We start from the raw sequence: 18,370 nt of genomic DNA on the forward strand, positions 1-18,370 counted from the left end.
TTACTTAAGCCTGATTTAAAATGAGTGTTCAAATCATACTTAACCCTTCAGTTTCTTGATATAAAAGTTGTGAGTCTGAAGTCACTAAACAGTTTCTAGTGTTGTGCTATATTATACTACTTCGCTTTTTCAGTTTGCACTAATACAAATCACACAGTATGACCTCAGTTTCATTCTAGCTACAGTTACAAGGATTGCTTTTGTTTTAGTGAAGCATACATTTTGGTGCCTCACTGGAAGCATTCAGGGCAGCAGATTTTTTTCAGAATCTTTACTTTTTATGACAATTGATAATTTATTCCAGATTGAGATTTAAACATATCTCCTGCTTATTGCAAACAGTTTTCTTAACCTGTTAGGCAATTTGAGCACACCTGTGGGATGGATTCAAATTTGCCGTGTCATTTACTACTTGCAAACACTACTACCACAGATTTTTCCAAGGGGTATGTGCAAATAGAATCACTGTGGAAATGGCGCGCACCTGCAGCCACAGTGAGAGTCTCATTATGGCCATGGGTATGTGTGCTTAGGTGTCTGTGTGGTTTTGTGTGGGAATGTGTGTACATTTTCTAGAGAAATAGCAAGAGCTTGGAAGCTAGTGTTGAAAACTGTTTTCTGGTGCATATTTTTGTGTGCCACACATCAGCCAGCTATAAGTGAGTGGCTTCCTGTCCTTTATTTTATGGGCTACTCAATCCAGGAATTTCCCTTGTTGTTAAATATGAAATTCAGAAATATGTTAAGAGGAACAAGAACCCAGACTGCTTTTAAATTAAAGCAGACACAAGACCTGTATTTATTTTATTTATTTATCAACAAAACAACAGAAGATTATTTTATTTACAAGACTGAGTTGGTACATACCATTTATGGAAGCCATTTCACATTGGTTTTATCTTTGGACTGGTAGTTGTCACAGTCCTACTTGTTGCGAAGGGGTACTTTGTTCCTTGGTTCTTAGGGCCCATGTCATCTCAACCCTGAAAGTTTGTTAGCTGTGAAAAAGTCACCTGTAGCGAAAGATAGAGTGGATGCATGTTGCAGTATCGAACAACCATGAGTGATGAAAATAATGATGTGGCCCCTAAGTCTGTGGTCTTTTTGTTTTATACCAGTATTATACAGTATTGGTCATATTCTGCAGAAACATGGTGTGAATTGTGTTTTGACCACTATCTAAGTTTAGGGCCCTATAAGGGCTTGTAAAGGATAATCTTGGTTTGCATAAGGTAGGTATCCATTGCATTGCTTCAATTTGTGCCATGTCATACATTGGTCAAACTGTCAGGACTGTGGTGAACCAATGCACTTCCAAGAATGGTCATTTCTTGTGTATCCATGATTTTTTTCTATTTTTTGATACTGTTGGGATGAGGGGCATAGTTACCTTACACTTGTCTTTTTTATTGTATAGTGGAATAATCTTGGAGATTTGGAGTTGTTGAGTTAAAAAGTCCAGTGCTCATGGAGCTTAATGGTTTTACTGTTTTGTTATATGGCCATCCATACCATCAAGTACAGATGACAGGGAATTTGTTATATTTTCAGTAATTCAAAGATCATCCTTCATAGTTGTAGACTATGAGTGATTTTTCTGATCTCATATATATGCAAATGTGTGCTATGTCACCAGGTCATATTTGTTATTAGTAGAGACTATCTACAATCCATTCCCATTGGCAGCTTAGCAGTCACTGAGTCAGTATATGAAGCTCTGAGTTGCGATTATGATCCAGCTGGTATATAACACGCCTCTTCTTTCAGATTAGTCTCGGAATGTGAAGTTGGGTTGGTGATAAAAAAAAAAAAAAAAAAAAAAAAAAAAAAAACACTTGAAAAATGATAGGGAGCACAGAGTCTTTGTGAGAAACCACGTTGATTCTGTGTGCACCAGTTGCGTGAAAAATGACTTGCTCTCATTGTCTATGAGACCCAAAAGGCTATAGGTTATCAGCCCCAAGTTGATGCATGTTTATTGACTTCTGAGACCATCTTAAACAGAAGTCACAATTTCAGTTTGAAGTTATTATCAGAAGTGTTATTAAATGTTGGGATCAGTCACACCTAGAGAATATATATTGGTTCACTAGATTAGATTTGATATAATTTTCATTCCATAAATCCATAGTGAGGAGGTCCTCAAAATATGGAACATGTCATGAATCAAGAAGAATGTAAAGTAAAACAAATACATCAGTTGCATTATAGGGAAGATATATGTTAAACAATGGAAACTCCTTGTAGGAATATCAACAATGTAGGAAAAGAGAGATTGCTCCTTACAGCAAATAAGACACATCAAATTGCAGACAGGCACTAGTAAAAGACACTTACATGAAGCTTTTGGCCACAGCCTTTTCAGTCAGCACAGAATGCTCATGAACTTTATCGGTATGGGCTAGGTGTTATAGTGTGGGCAAGCTTTGCCCATAATGGCTGAACACCACTGCTAGGTACCATTACAGTACAGCAGTATTGGAGGAAGATTATTCTGGGTTATGTATATCTGTTTAGCGTTGTGGTAAGTCCTGATTTTCTGTTTATGGATGAAAATGCTGACCCACATAGGACTGTTGAGGTCTCAGAAACACTGGAAAGTGTAGATATTGAACACAAGGAATGGCCTGCATACTCTAAGCCGTAAACCCAATAGAGCATGCTTGGTGTGCTATTGGCAGACATGTTGCTCAATGAACTGTGCAACAATTGCTTACTGCCTTGAGAGAGGAGTGGGCGAATATCCCCTCCAAGGACTCCTCAACAGTTTCATAGCCAGCATGAATAACAGGTTCAAAATGTGCATTTTTGCCCAAGGAGGGCATTTTCCTCACTGAGAGTCTGAGACCAACCTTTATATTGGGTGTCTAAGCTAAGTCAAACATCAGCATTATTTATGTCTGTTATCTCGCTTTCCCAAGTGGTAAAATCTCCACAGTTTTTCGTTATATCCAGTTGGTGCATAAGTTTGCACCATTTTTATACATCTTTAATAAACACAACTGATACACATAACAAAGACTTTAGTCATCAATAACATAGTCTCCTTCATTATTTACAACAGTCTGTCAATTCTAGAATAACTTTCCGATTGTAAAACGGTAGAAATCAAGTGGTTTTGAAGCAAAGAACTTGCCAAGCCATGTTTGGAGCACATTCTCATCCAGAAAAGAAGTTCCTTGAAGGTTGCTCAACAGAGAGCAGAAAAGGTGAAAATCTGATGGTGCAAGATCAGATGAATAAGACGGGTGAGGAATGACTTCCCAACCCAACTCCTGTATAGTGTTTTTTGGGAGGATGTTGTAATATCATGCCTATATTTTATTCAAAATATTACTCATGACAGCATTGTATGTGTAATGTGACTGAACTTTGACCATATTCTTATGATACTGATAAAAGGTACTTCATCATTAGTAAAATAATAAATAATTATTGTCAATGACATAATTTAATATTTTGTAAAAAATTATATCTCAGAAAATACTCATGCAAAAAGATAATGAAAATCTCAATCTTTTGTTATCTATTATTTTTGTAGAAAAATCCTTCTTCTTGTTCAAATTTTGTACTGATAGGATGTGATTTAAGTTTCGTTACACAGAGATCAGTAAAAAACTGTACTAAAGTATTGTCATGTTGATAATTGATACTTGAGAATAGAGATTATGTGTTATTGAAATGAATCTTCTTTGTTTGGAGTTTTATTTCTTTGTAATTCTCATCCTACATAAATGTTAAGTTTTCAGCTCAAATACCAAACAGAACAGCCATTAGCGGTATTGATCTGCAGTGCAGTTAGTTTATTGGTAAACAGTGAATGTTAATGTATCACGAAACATTGAGAAATATTTTCGAATGTTAATGCATATAGTGAAGGTGAGAAAAGATTTAATATAAAACATTTATTATGAGTAAAATACAGCCTGAAGCAGAATAGATAAGTGAGTGTCTTATGCTAGCCGCCGTCTTAGTGAAATATTGCAGCAGCAGTTTTAAATTGATTTTCTATACAGACTTAAATGTTGTTAGTTATAATTGCAATAATAATTGTGTACTAGTGGCCAAGGACCCACTCTAAGCTGATAAATAGCAGTTAGAATGTAAACGTGTCAAACGTCTATGAATTCAAACAGCATCTTGCATGATATAAATTCTTATCTGCTTATGCATGAAGTGTGGCAATTTTGTAACAACTGTTATGAAATATTTTGACAGGAAAATACATCAGTGTTGTGTACATGTGGTACTGTGTGACAAAACTGTTCATTTTGTTTAAAGAAAAGCGTTGCCACCTCAAGATAACAGTATGATAATTTCGATAAACGATCTTGCAACTAGCAAAGAGTCGTTTAAACAACAGCTCTGAAATTACTAAAAATCATTACTCTTCTTTAGTTCAGATTACTTATCACACATTTACCTTGTTTGTTGGTTATAAATGATTACTTTTGTGAATGATGTTAGTGACATTTGCACTGTTTGATAGACAACGTAGGTAGATGTTCCCAGGTGGAGATTTCTTTAACAAAAAAGGTTTATTGGCCAGGAAAAGCAGTGATTAAATAAAACCTGATGTTACATTAATAATAAGTAACTAGTTTTATTGTAATCTGGCTGAAATTGTACAACACAATTCATGTAATTACACCACATGCCACAATGTTATTGTGGAGTAGCATGACTTCACACAGTCTTCCTGGTTTTTGTTCTTGGATTTCACCTGGAAGGCACCTTAGTTGTTGACAATAAATGTTGGCAGTGATGGTTACATCTTGGGGAAGCAATTTGTTGTAAACCGCACCATCACTGTTCCACCAGATGCGTAACATTATCTTTTGTGGATACACACAGGTCTTTGTACAGGGAGTTACTGCTTTGTTTGGGCTCAACAATTCGTTTCTTTTGCTTCTGTTAGCATAAATACATCATTTCTTGTTACTATTAATGATACAAAACAGGAATGGCCAGTGCATCTTCATGTTTTCTCAGTGTAAAGATAGTTCCATAAAGTTTCATGCTTGCAGCCGCATAAATTCAGCTTCTTCTTCAGCCATTTTAGAGTGAGCTGAGGTGACTAATGCTCCTGCACTTGCTCCATCCTTTTAAACCTGAGGACCAAATCACTTTGTATGCGGCCAAAGACAATTATCAATATCTTTGGCCGCATACACAATGGTTTGGTCCTCGGGTTTAAAAGGTCGTAGCAAGTGCTGAAGTGTTAAGTCATCTTGGCTCATTCTGAAGATGGATGGACAGTATTCAGCTGAAATATTAAAAGAAGATGATGAATTTATGCAGCTGCAGACCCGAAACCTCATGGAATAAGAATTGTCTGTGTTGTTCACGAGCAAGTTGGTGGTAAGCAAGCAGAGATGTACATGTGTGACCACCTTCTGCTTTCTTTCATTTTGGCTTAGAGCATGCATTACCCATACTCCTGTTTTTTGAACCTTCCCCATGGTAAAATGATGACAATTCATCACATTTGCCAGTTCTTGAGTACATTGATGTGGATAATTGTGGGTTGATGTGTTTAAATGATCTTCATCAAACTCTGCAAATGTCTTCCTGAACATGAAGAGTCACTAATGTGAAAACAATCATCCTTTAAATGAGAAAACCATTTTCTTCCATGTTCTGTCCAGTGGCATTATCCTCATACACAGCACAAATGTTTCTGGCTGCCTCTGTTACTGTCACCTCTCTATTGAACTTAAACAGAAGATTATATCAGAAATAATCTGACTTGGCACTCCATTTTACAGCACGCACAGCTCCATCCACTATCTCTAAATGAGAAAATGACAAATTTAAAACTCAAATAGCAACTGGAATACCAACATGCAAAACAAAACCACTATGAAACTTTGCACCACTCTAATAAATATACCATCCCACCTCTGTTATGTATATACTGTGTTTCATGTCATCCATCATTGCCTACAACCATTCCTGTCCAAAACATCTCTCTTCCATAGCAATTATCAAGCAGTGCATAATACTAGTGGTGTAATATTCACCCACAAAATCTCATTTTACTGGATCATGAATGTTGTTTATTAGGCAGCGAAGCTTATCAAGCTGGATTAACAAAAAGATTGAGCAAATTCAAAGAAGAGTTGTACAGTTTGTTGGTTTTGCTTCATCAGAAAGTGTACTTCACAGAAATGGTAAGCACTTCCCCGTGAAGAAGCTGAAGAAAAGATTATGCTCTTCTTTAAAGACTTAGTCTTCTATTTTTTTCAGTGCATGTTTCAAGATAAGTAAAGAAACATTTTATTTTCTTTTAAATAAATCTCATGTAATGATCATGATGGCAAAATTACACACACTTGGTCTCACATGAGAAGAGCTCTTCTTTCTCAAACAATGGAAACTCCATGTAGGAATGTCAACAATGTCGGAAAAGATGGATTGCTGCTTACTGTAAAGAAGAAAAGTCAAGTTGCGGACAGGCACGATTAAAAGACACTCACATAGAGCTTTCGGCCACAGCCTTCATCAGTAAAGAAAGAGCGCGTCACACACACACACACACACACACACACACACACACACACACACACAAACAAGCACACCTCAAGCACACATGACTGCCAACTCCAACATCTCATGCTACACTTTACATTAAACGGATATAAAGGGGATGAAATAACTACATTTTCTCCCTGCTATACTCAATATAGTAGCTTATGGAGTACAAATGTACTCATTGAGATAGAAATTATAGGCCATGCATAGAAGCTGGTTAAAGCATTTCTGATCATGGTCATATTGTGTTGTGATTGGCACATCTACTTTTGAAGGCCTGGAACATCAACTTCTGAAACAGTCAGATGGAGAACTGCAAGCTTTGAAGCCTATCTCTGTATGCGCAAAACAAATCCATTTCTGGGCATATATGTTTACTGCAAACAAGAAGCTGGTGCCCTCTTTTTTGGTGTAAAGCTTCTAACTGTGTAAACTATGGGTATGGTTGCATTTACAGTGTTTTTAATGTTTGCTGTAGGTGTTAAGTAATGCTTCTATAAAAATAAAAATGGCAAAGAACAATCTTTCTCAGTTAATTAGCTATTTTCGTGTTTTATGGAGCAAATGTCCAAACTCTAGTTATTGTGGAACTTTTCAATTGATTTATGGGAGTAATATTATTGCTTAGTGATTATATGGTAACACACTGATCATTCCCATGCATAGTTTGCATTTATTTAGAATTATACTTAACCTCTTGTTTTAAACTAACATAAACAGTCATGCACACACACTGTTTTATTCCTGGCTAAATTTACAATTCAGTTGGGAATTGTTATGATTTTCAGTGAAATTCTGAATGATGATAAAAATAAACCTAATGAGGGACATCCTGAAGTTTTAAACTATGGAGTCCGGAACAGTCCCAACTACAGATTTGTGTGGAATAGCTATCTTCTGAGTAAAGTAGAGAAGTCTCTGCATCCAGATTGGATCCTTTATGTAACACATGGCTTTGTGGGGCAGTCAAATATAAGCATCTTTGGAAGATCTGTGTACATCACTCTTATAGCTCGAAGATCAAACAGATATGCAGGCACAAGGTTTCTTAAGAGAGGAGCTAATTTTCAAGTGAGTATGAACCTACACAAATAAAAGAAGTTTAGTATCAATTTATATGTTTCTAAATTGGAGAATGTTTTTAACTTCTCATTACTCTAGCAATGGTATTGTTTTTTGTTATAAAATAGAGCAGGTCAGGAATACTAGAGGTGAAACATTTTACAAAATATGCTTTTTTTCTTTGTAGGGTGATGTAGCCAATGAAGTTGAAACAGAGCAGATTGTTCATGATTCAGGGCTGTCCTCCCTGATTTTGGGCCATTTTAGTGCCTTTGTTCAACTTCGTGGTTCCATTCCTGCTCAGTGGAGTCAGGACATTAGTAAAATAGTTCCTAAGCCTGCCATCAGCTTTGACTTGAGTGATCCTTTTGCTGAAACAGCAGGTACAGTACATACATAATCTGTTCTTCCAGGTGTTGCTCAAAATGTTTGATGTGAGGGCTTACAGAGAATAATGGTATGAACTTTCCCCACAGGTTCTTTGATAGATTCTGGTCTGTATGTTGCATATTTGAAGAAAGTAAAATTTTGTCTATAATATGCATTAGTGTTCATAGCATTTCCTTACATTATAGTTTTACTTGATTTTACATACCATAAAATTAAGTTACTGCAGGATGAGCAGATGAGGGCTCTGAAACAGTGCTGAAGAAATCTGAGGGGTCTAAAGTCCTTGATGGGAAATATTGTCTGTTATGAATTTAAGAAGTGACAAACCTTGTAAGATGCTGTATAAGGGGAAAAAAATTCACCTAACAGCTACCAAATATGATTTTATTGCATAGCAGTTTTGGAGCATTGTAGCTTTGTCTTACATGTAAATGATTCATTTCAGGCTGTGCAAGTATTGTACAAACGCCATGTCTGAAAATTGTACTATCAGCATGTGGTGGCCCACCTCACCTGGCCCCAATTTCCTCTACCAAGTGGAACCCAAAGAAGACAGTACTGTTGTCATGTGGCTTTGAAAGCCCTGACCTTTGACTGTAATGAGCTTTACTGTCTATTCCAGAGACAACCATGGCATGCAAAAGTTATGCTCGAACAATGCGTTGCGTACGTGCAGTCCAAGGTTTGGCTGGTCCCAACACTACTCAGTATATCTCGGCCTTGCTTGGTCCTCCTTGGAATTACTGAATACAGCATGACATTTCATTTAGCTGTGGGATGTGACACTGTTTCTTTCAGCATTTGGTGCAACATTTTTTAGACGGCATGAATTTTTTCAGCTCGGCACACTCATAGTGTCAGCATGGTTTAATTTTGATATTTGCTCATGGTATAAAAGAAGTTCCAAGGTCCTGTTGCTGTTTGCACAAAAAGAGGCAGTCTATCAATCTGTCATCACAAGCCTTTAAAAATGAATGGGAATCACAGTTACTTTTTCTTAGAGAAGGATGATAATTCTCAATATCTATTATTAACTCACATGAGGACAGATACTGCAGATTGCTATAAAACAGCATTTAACACCATGCTCAAAAAATTTAAAGATTTAGTTAATAATGCAAGAGCAAAAATTTACATTAATTGACACACTATTTGTATGGAATTCATCATTCTGTACATCTAGGAGGACTTTGCGCTACATTTGCAGGCATGGAGCAAGTGATGAAATTAGTGATATGAATAGTAAATTTTCTAAAGTTGCTTTTGATGGAAATGAATGAAGCGTATGGAGACATTATATTTACTGCAAAGTACATTGATTAAGAGATGGGGCATGCCTGGAATGATTTTACAAGTAAGACCTGCAGTTGTTGAATTTCTGAAGGACAAAGGATAGCAGGGATGAAAATTAAAACATCCAGAATGCATACCTCATATTTTAAGTGGGTGCTTGACAGCACATGGTCCACATTAAAATGTTACAATGTGAAAAACAACTTACTTCTAAATTGATGTGTATGCATTTAAAAGGATAGTTGCAGTGTTGATGGGACAACTTTTGACAAAAAGCACTATTCATTTCCTGAAGCGTACTGATGCTAAAGAAAATGCAAATTTTGCAGAATTCGTTGTGGTATCAAAACATACAACAAGAATAGTTTTGCTAAACTTTTTGAAGAGACTGCCAATCATACATCTGTTTTTGAGACTGTTTGCCATTTCAGTTGAAAACATCCCTGTGCGTTTGCTGACAGAACAGAACTAAAAGATGAATTACTTTGTTAAAAATGTCCTGCAGTCCTGTGTTGTTTTCCTTCAGTGTGATTTCCCATATCTCCATAATGAGATGATACAATGTTTCGATCAACGTAGGTGCACGAAAGGCTTTTTTCAATTGTGGAACTAAATAACTCATGATTACAGCAACCTGAGTGATGAAAATCTATAAAATCATTTACATCTCTTTGTATGTTGACAGTTTGTACCAGGTATAAATTTTATTGTGTCTTCAGTGCACCAGAAATAATTTAATAATACTGAATTTTTTTTAATGATCTGTGTAGCTGAATATGAAATATGCTATTTCACATTCCTTGTGGAACTGCATTGCCATTTAATGTGGCACATTCATGATTTCATCCTCTTCTCACTCTGGCAGCATGGAGTGGAAATGGTGGACGTGTGCACTGAGGTGACAGGGACCACTTGTGTGTGTGTGTGTGTGTGTGTGTGTGTGTGTGTGTGTGTTCCAGACACATGCAGAATTCTTAGCCATCCCTAATGTACTTACTTTGCCAGCAGATTCTAAAGTGCATTCTGTGGACAATTAGCCTATCTCTGTTGATCAGTGGAATCCTGATTTTCCTTTGGTTTAAAGAACTCCACCAGAAGAATCAGGAGGAGTAGCCACAATTTGCCTGTTCTGTAAGAGCAGATAAACTTTCAGGAGAAACTGCAGTGCCCTTATCATGATGCCTGAGCGATTAATAGTAGCGCTGTCAGTTTCACCTTCTACCACCTTTCATACCAAATAAGCATAATTTTCTGTTGTTCGATGCAGTTCATTACTCACCACTTCCTGCTACAACATTTCTCCTAACAGGAGCCGAGGCCCCCACTGATCTCTATTGATTTGGAACTTGTTCATTGCTGAGAGAAGGTCCAGCGATCCTCCTACAATCTGGGTTGATACCGTAATTAGTTGTCTATGTACCCAGTAAGTCATCATCTGATATAGCACAGCTGTAAGTTCCTCTGATTCAAACAACAAGTCTAGGTGATGCACTAATGAGACTAAGTGCAAGAATAATTTCCACAACATCCCATAATTCACTTTGTAATGAGGGCCTGTCATCACGTGACACTTAACATACTGTTGCCAGCTACACCCCCAGTACTCTGCCAAAAATTTCTGCACTGGGTAATTCCCACAGTATTTTCCTGTAATGTCCCATTATAGTTTTGTTTCATCTGTGAGGTGCTGGCTGAACCAATGGGTTTGCTGTAGATTGGATAACGTCACAGTTGTAAACCACTTCTTAAAGTTCTCAATTAACTATTTGTGATACTTAACTGACTTATCCCCCCCACCCCCCACCCTCCCGTCCCCCCTCCAGTCACCCTCCAAATTTCAGTCATCTAGGAATGGCACTAAGAGTTGATGCTTGCCATGAATGGAATGGCCTATCATTCTTCATCAGATTTCCTGCTTCATTGTTCATTGCACCCCCTCAGTAGGCACTAACCAGACAGACAGTTCAACAGTACTGGGGTTTGCCCATTGCTCATGTTCCCTGTACTCCAGTTGAACCTGTGGATCCATTAGCAAGTTCATGCAATCTGTTAACTATCCATGGATTAGTTCTACTCAGTCAGGCTGCTGCCTGGTGCGCAGTCTCACATGTCAGGCTGCTCTCAAAAACTGCTCACACGTTTTTCAAGCTCGGCCTGTTGTATGGTGACAAATGCTTCGTGTTGGTGGCCATGCACTGAGTTCATGGACGTGCCTGTCTATCACTACAACACATTACCTCAATCTCTTCTCTACTCCTGAAATAAAAGTTGCACAACTAGTTTGCAAACTATTGGTTTATTGCAGTTGACAAGCAGAGTTTTGATTAACTATCATGACAGGGGTTCACAGTCATGTAAAACATTATAAAAAACATGATATTCACCATTGACTGCTGAAATCATTTATTTTTCTCAATTACAGTTTTGGCTGAAGGTTATTATCAAGCGGCATAATGCAAACCACTGTGCTTCAGCAGATGCCGAACTTTAAAAATCCTCTGACGTGTACACATGTTATTGTCATTTCTGAACCTTATAACAGTGTTAATAGTGTTAACACAAATCCAATAAACCACTGTCCTTGTGCATTAGTTACATGTCAACATTGTTTTTTTTTTGTCATCAGTCTACTGACTGGTTTGATGTGACCCGCCACGAATTCCTTTCCTGTGCTAACCTCTTCATCTCAGAGTAGCACTTGCAACCTACGTCCTCAATTATTTGCTTGACGTATTCCAATCTCTGTCTTCCTCTACAGTTTTTGCCCTCTACAGCTCCCTCTAGTACCATGGAAGTCATTCCCTCATGTCTTAGCAGATGTCCTATCATCCTGACCCTTCTCCTTATCAGTGTTTTCCACATATTTCTTTCCTCTCCCATTATGCGTGATATTCCTCATTCCTTACCTTATCAGTCCACCCAATTTTCAACATTCTTCTATAGCACCACATCTCAAATGCTTCGATTCTCTTCTGTTCCAGTTTTCCCACAGTCCATGATTCACTATCATAGAATGCTGTACTGCAGACGTACATCCTCAGAAATTTCTTCCTCAAATTAAGGCCAGTATTTGATATTAGTAGGCTTCTCTTGGCCAGAAATGCCTTTTTTTCCATAGCGAGTCTGCTTTTGAGGCCATAGCGAGTCTGCTTTTGATGTCGTCCTTGCTCCGTCCGTCATTGGTTATTTTACTGCCTAGGTAGCAGAATTCCTTAACTTCATTGACTCCGTGACCATCAATCCTGATGTTAAGTTTCTCGTTGTTCTCATTTCTACTACTTCTCATTACCTTCGTCTTTCTCCGATTTACTCTCAAATCATACTGTGTACTCATTAGACTGTTCATTCCATTCAGCAGATCATTTAATTCTTCTTCACTTTCACTCAGGATAGCAATGTCATCAGCGAATCGTATCATTGATATCCTTTCACCTTACATTTTAATTCCACTCCTGAACCTTTCTTTTATTTCCATCATTGCTTCCTCGATGTACAGATTGAAGAGTAGGGGCGAAAGGCTACAGCCTTGTCTTACACCGTTTTTAATATGAGCACTTCGCTCTTGATCGTCCACTCTTATTATTCCCTCTTGGTTGTTGTACATATTGTATATGACCCGCCTCTCCCTATAGCTTACCCCTACTTTTTTCAGCATCTCGAACAGCTTGCACCAATTGCTATTGTCAAACACTTTTTCCAGGTCGACAAATCCTATGAACGTGTCTTGATTTTTCTTTAGCCTTGCTTCCATTATTAGCCGTAACGTCAGAATTGCCTCTCTCATGCCTTTACTTTTCCTAAAGCCAAACTGATTGTCACCTAGCACATTCTCAATTTTCTTTTCCATTCTTCTGTATATTATTCTTGTAAGCAGCTTCGACGCATGAGCTGTTAAGCTGATTGTGCGATAATTCTCGCACTTGTCAGCTCTTGCCGTCTTCGGAATTGAGTGGATGATGCTTTTCTGAAAGTCAGATGGTATGTCGCCAGACTCATATATTCGACACACCAACGTGAATAGTCGTTTAGTTGCCACTTCCCCTATGATTTTAGAAATTCTGATGGAATGTTATCTATCCCTTCTGCCTTATTTGACCATAAGTCCTCCAAAGCTCTTTTAAATTCCGATACTGGATCCCCTATCTCTTCTAAATCGACTCCTGTTTCTTCTTCTATCACATCAGGCAAATCTTCATCCTCATAGAGGCTTTCAATGTATTCTTTCCACCTATCTGCTCTCTCCTCTGCATTTAACAGTGGAATTCCCGTTGCGCCCTTAATGTTACCACCGTTGCTTTTAATGTCACCAAAGGTTGTTTTGACTTTCCTGTGTGCTGAGTCTGTCCTTCCGACAATCGTATCTTTTTCGATGTCTTCACATTTTTCCTGCAGCCATTTCGTCTTAGCTTCCCTGCACTTCCTATTTATTTCATTCCTCAGCGACTTGTATTTCTGTATTCCTGATTTTCCCGGAACATGTTTATACTTCCTCCTTTCATCAATCAACTGAAGTATTTCTTCTGTTACCCATGGTTTCTTTGCAGCTACCTTCTTTGTACCTATGTTTTCCTTCCCAACTTCTGTGATGGCTCTTTTTAGGGATGTCCATTCCTCTTCAACTGTGCTGCCTACTGCGCTATTCCTTATTGCTGTATCTATAGTGTTAGAGAACTTCAAACATATCTCATCATTCATTAGAACTTCCATATCCCACTTCTTTGCGTATTGATTCTTCCTGACTAATGTCTTGAACTTCAGCCTACTCTTCATCACTACTATATTGTGATCTGAGTCTATATCTGCTCCTGGGTACGCCTTACAATCCAGTATCTGGTTTCGGAATCTCTGTCTGACCATGATGTAATCTAATTGAAATCTTCCTGTATCTCCCGGCCTTTTCCAAGTATATCTCCTCCTCTTGTGATTCTTGAACATGGTATTCGCTATTACTAGCTGAAACTTGTTACAGGACTCAATTAGTCTTTATCCTCTTTCATTCCTTGTCCCAAGCCCATATTCTCCTGTAACTTTTTCTTCTACTCCATCCCCTACAACTGCATTCCAGTTGCCCATGACTATTAGATTTTCGTCCTCCTTTACATACTGCATTACCCTTTCAATATCCTCATACACTTTCTCTATCTGTTCATCTTCAGCTTGCGACGCCGGCATGTATACCTGAACTATCATTGTCGGTGTTGGTCTGCTGTCAATTCTGATTAGAACAACCCGATCACTGAACTGTTCACAGTAACACACCCTCTGCCCTACCTTCCTGTTCATAACGAATCCTACACCTCTTATACCATTTTCTGCTGCTGTTGATATTACCCGATACCCATCTGATCAGAAATCCTTGTCTTCCTTCCACTTCAATTCACTGACCCCTACTATATCTAGATTGAGCCTTTGCATTTCCCTTTTCAGATTTTCTAGTTTCCCTACCACGTTTAAGCTTCTGACATTCCTCGCCCCGACTCGTAGAACATTATCCTTTCATTGATTATTCAATCTTTTTCTCATGGTAACCTCCCCCTTGGCAGTCCCCTCCCGGAGATCTGAATGGGGGACTATTCCGGAATCTTTTGCCGATGGAGAGATCATCATGACACTTCTTCAACTACAGGCCACATGTCCTGTGGATACACGTTACGTGTCTCTAATGCAGTGGTTTCCATTGCCTTCTGCATCCTCATGTCATTGATCATTACTGATTCTTCCGCCTTTAAGGACAATTTCCCACCCCTAGGACAAGAGAGTGCCCTGAACCTCTATCCGCTCCTCCGCCCTCTTTGACAAGGCCGTTGGCAGAATGAGGCTGACTTCTTATGCCGGAAGTCTTCGGCCGCCAATGCTGATTATTTATCAAAATTTAGGCAGTGGCGGGGATTGAACCCGGGACTGAAGACGTTTTGATTATGAATCAAAGACGCTACCCCTAGGCCACGGGTGATGAATATAATATTGTTATAAGGCTTAAATATGACTATGATGTGTACATGTCAGATAATTTTTTAATGTTTGACATGGGCTGAATCACAGTCATTTACAGTCTACCTTTTGATAATGGCCTTATGGCCAAAATTTCAATTTTGAAAATAAATACTTATACACTCAATGTCAAATATGATCTCATATAAAGAGCAAAATATTTTTCTAACTGAGTGGTCTTGGAAGTGGAAACAGTTTCTACTGATTTCATCTGATTTGAAAGTTAGCTTATTTTTCCGCATTCTCCCAGACTTTCTTCAGAACATCCTCTGTATTCTTGTTCAGAGTGAACAAGGTCATCTCCTATACATCTCATGTGATGTTAACAGTTTTTACTTCAATCTCTACTTCTATGCTGAAATTTGCAGTTTTTTTCATCAGCGACTATTTCTGAATGACTATTTATGTCTTAAGACCTTAAATTTGAACCAGCCTGCATAATTACATTTAAATATTGAGGCTCTTTTCTTATATTAGTTTTGATATCCAGCAAAGCTGTTCACAGAGGTTCAGAAACAATGATTGACATTTCTCCTTTGGTTTGATACCGTCAGGGCCACTGACATTGGCAGTATGGGCATCAGCGCTGTCAATGTGCTGACCCTCAAGTCTCAAAGCCTTGGCCTCCGAGTGCATGATGGCTCTCACTGCTGAGGGGGGGAGGGGGGGGGGGAAATGCTGGGACTCAACATGAGCCTCTGTCAAAGTGTCCTTTGTTATCCTCTGGGATAATTAGCTCTTACTGAAATGACTCATTTGCTCTCACTGCTATCTCCTGCCACTCCACTGAATGTAGCCTCAAACCCAATATCTATTGCTCATGTCTACAGATAGGAAGGTTTGTCTTCTTTCAATAACCACAGAGACTGAAAATGCCTGCCTTATCTGTTTTATGTTGTAGCAGAATTTTTCAGCCAAGTTCAGTGTGGGATGCAGAAAACCAGTTTCCTATACCCTGGTATCTAACTGGCCTTTCTGACTCAGCAGGAAGGGCTCTTCAAATGAGTCCTGTCATAATCGCCTTGCTTGTGGTGGTTCACGTTTTCTAGCCCCCATTTAGTCTAACAAGCCCAAATTGAAACTGTGAATCAGTTCTAGATTCAAAGGTCACTTATGGTATACCTTTCTGGGGTTTGTCAAGCAGGAAATATTTAGCATGCCGGAAAGAGTTATCGGTACAAAACACCTGCATTGTTAGCTGCCTCATGTGGAAGATAAGCATAGTTGTGTGTCAGAATTTTTGCTGTCTTTTTAGAATGGTAAACTGGCTCCAAAAATTTTACATGTAATGTAGGAGAGATCATAAAAGAGCAAAATGCAAAATTAATACCTTTCACATATTTACTTATATAAGCCAACTTCAGGTATTTCCTTTGTGTGGGAGTGAGATTACATGTGTCAGATAAATTCACTTCAAAAATCTAGATTTAAGGGGGGGAGGGGGGGGGGAGGGGGGAGGGGAGTTTGGTGGCCAAAGTACTATCGTAAACTCATCCTAGTGATCTTTGAACCGCACACTTATAGTGCAAGCTGAGTCGCATTGCCCTACTGGTAGATCCCATCATGCCAAGGAAAGCAAACTGCATGTAGGGATGGACATGGTTCTGAAGGGTAGATCCTACTTTTGTTGACCCATTATGCCTTCCAAAATGAGGTCATCACCCAGTGAAAGCCATGAAGACATTTCCCAGACTATAATGACCCCTCCTCTGGCCTGGACCCTTCTGATGATTGTTGTTGGTATTTGCTGTTAGACATTTCACACCAATGGGGCATCAAATGTGACTAATCTGAAAAGGCCACCTGTTGCCACTTATTGGATGTCTATTTGTGGTGTCGGCATGTAAATTCTAGCCTTCCTTCATCACCATTGAACGGCGGTCAGCATGACTGTATGAACCAGGTGCTTGCTGCGGAGGCCCCTATGCAGCAACTTTCACTGAACCGTCGTTGAGGAGAGACTGTTGAAACCTCTTGGTTCATCTGGGCGGTCAGTTGCTCAACAGTTGCACCCCTATTTACCCAGATACATCTCTGCAACAGTCATTTACCTCTGTCATCTAAGGCCCATAGTGCATCACAGTTGCACCGGCACAGATTTTGGATAGGGCTGTTTAGCTGTGCATGCTATACTTTAACCAAGACAGCACGTGAAAAGTTCAATAACATAGCCATTCTGGTGATGCTTCCACCCTTGTCCCAAAAGCCAATGATCATACCCTTTTGGATGTTGGATAAATCGCTTCGTTTCTGCAGTAGAACAATGATTGCACTGTTTTCCATGCCTGCTGGACTTGCTATATACAGGGTGTCCCATTTATCCTGACCACCCTAAATAACTGTTTGTCCAGATGCAAATTACAAAATGTTTCAAGCAAATTGTAGCTTTGTTTTTTTACAAAGATATGAACAGCAGTATGACTTTTTAAAATGGCACTCTGTATATCTTATTTGGTAATTCATTTGCTCTCCTAAAGACCTATTCAAAAATGTATCACAGTGTACTATTCACTGAAAGATAATATTATTAATTACATAACACAACATTGACGTTGACACTCCCAGAGCTTAGTGCAGGTACTCGGGGTGATGAAACATATCCACGTGCTGACGCTGACAGAGGACAAATGTAAAAATAAGTAGAATGTACACCCATCATTCTGTCAACTATCATCAGTTGAAGAGTTGTGCGAGTAGGATGTACAACAACGAACAGAAGGTAGAAATGCTGCTCATCTGTGGAGAATGTAAGTTAGCAGAACAGTAATTGCAATACTGTTGTCTTATGTTTGGGTACATTTAGTAAAGTAGTTTAGTCCTTTTAAATGCTGTTGTGTAGAGTTGGCATACAGTAAAGACTGTCCTTCCTACAAACTGCATCAACATAGCGTTTCTTTTATTGTTGTTGTTGAAGGTAGACGAAATGCTATGCAGGCAGCAGAACTGTGCATAGAACAATATCCTGACAAGAACACACCTTTCCGATGGATGTTTTCTCATCTTTTTGCAACACTTCAGGAATCAAACTTTCAACTCATGACAGCGCAATTGTCATAGCACTCACACAGATGAAGCTGCTGATGTTACTGTTTTCGCTTCT

The 18,370-nt window shown here is 38.7% G+C and overlaps 1 protein-coding gene across 3 annotated transcripts in view; it reads left to right on the forward strand.

Annotated features, from left to right (window-relative positions):
• Positions 1-18,370, forward strand: part of LOC126278057 (polyphosphoinositide phosphatase) — a 169,290-nt gene that overhangs the window by 66,022 nt on the left and 84,898 nt on the right. For all 3 annotated transcript variants that reach the window (XM_049977875.1, XM_049977876.1, XM_049977877.1), the window contains 2 exons: positions 7,323-7,605; positions 7,784-7,979. In XM_049977875.1, coding sequence (XP_049833832.1) covers positions 7,323-7,605; positions 7,784-7,979 — 479 coding nt within the window. The remainder of the gene's footprint in view (positions 1-7,322; positions 7,606-7,783; positions 7,980-18,370) is intronic.

The sequence above is a fragment of the Schistocerca gregaria genome, chromosome 6 (assembly GCF_023897955.1).
Source record: "Schistocerca gregaria isolate iqSchGreg1 chromosome 6, iqSchGreg1.2, whole genome shotgun sequence".
Classification (NCBI taxonomy): Eukaryota; Metazoa; Arthropoda; class Insecta; order Orthoptera; family Acrididae; genus Schistocerca; species Schistocerca gregaria.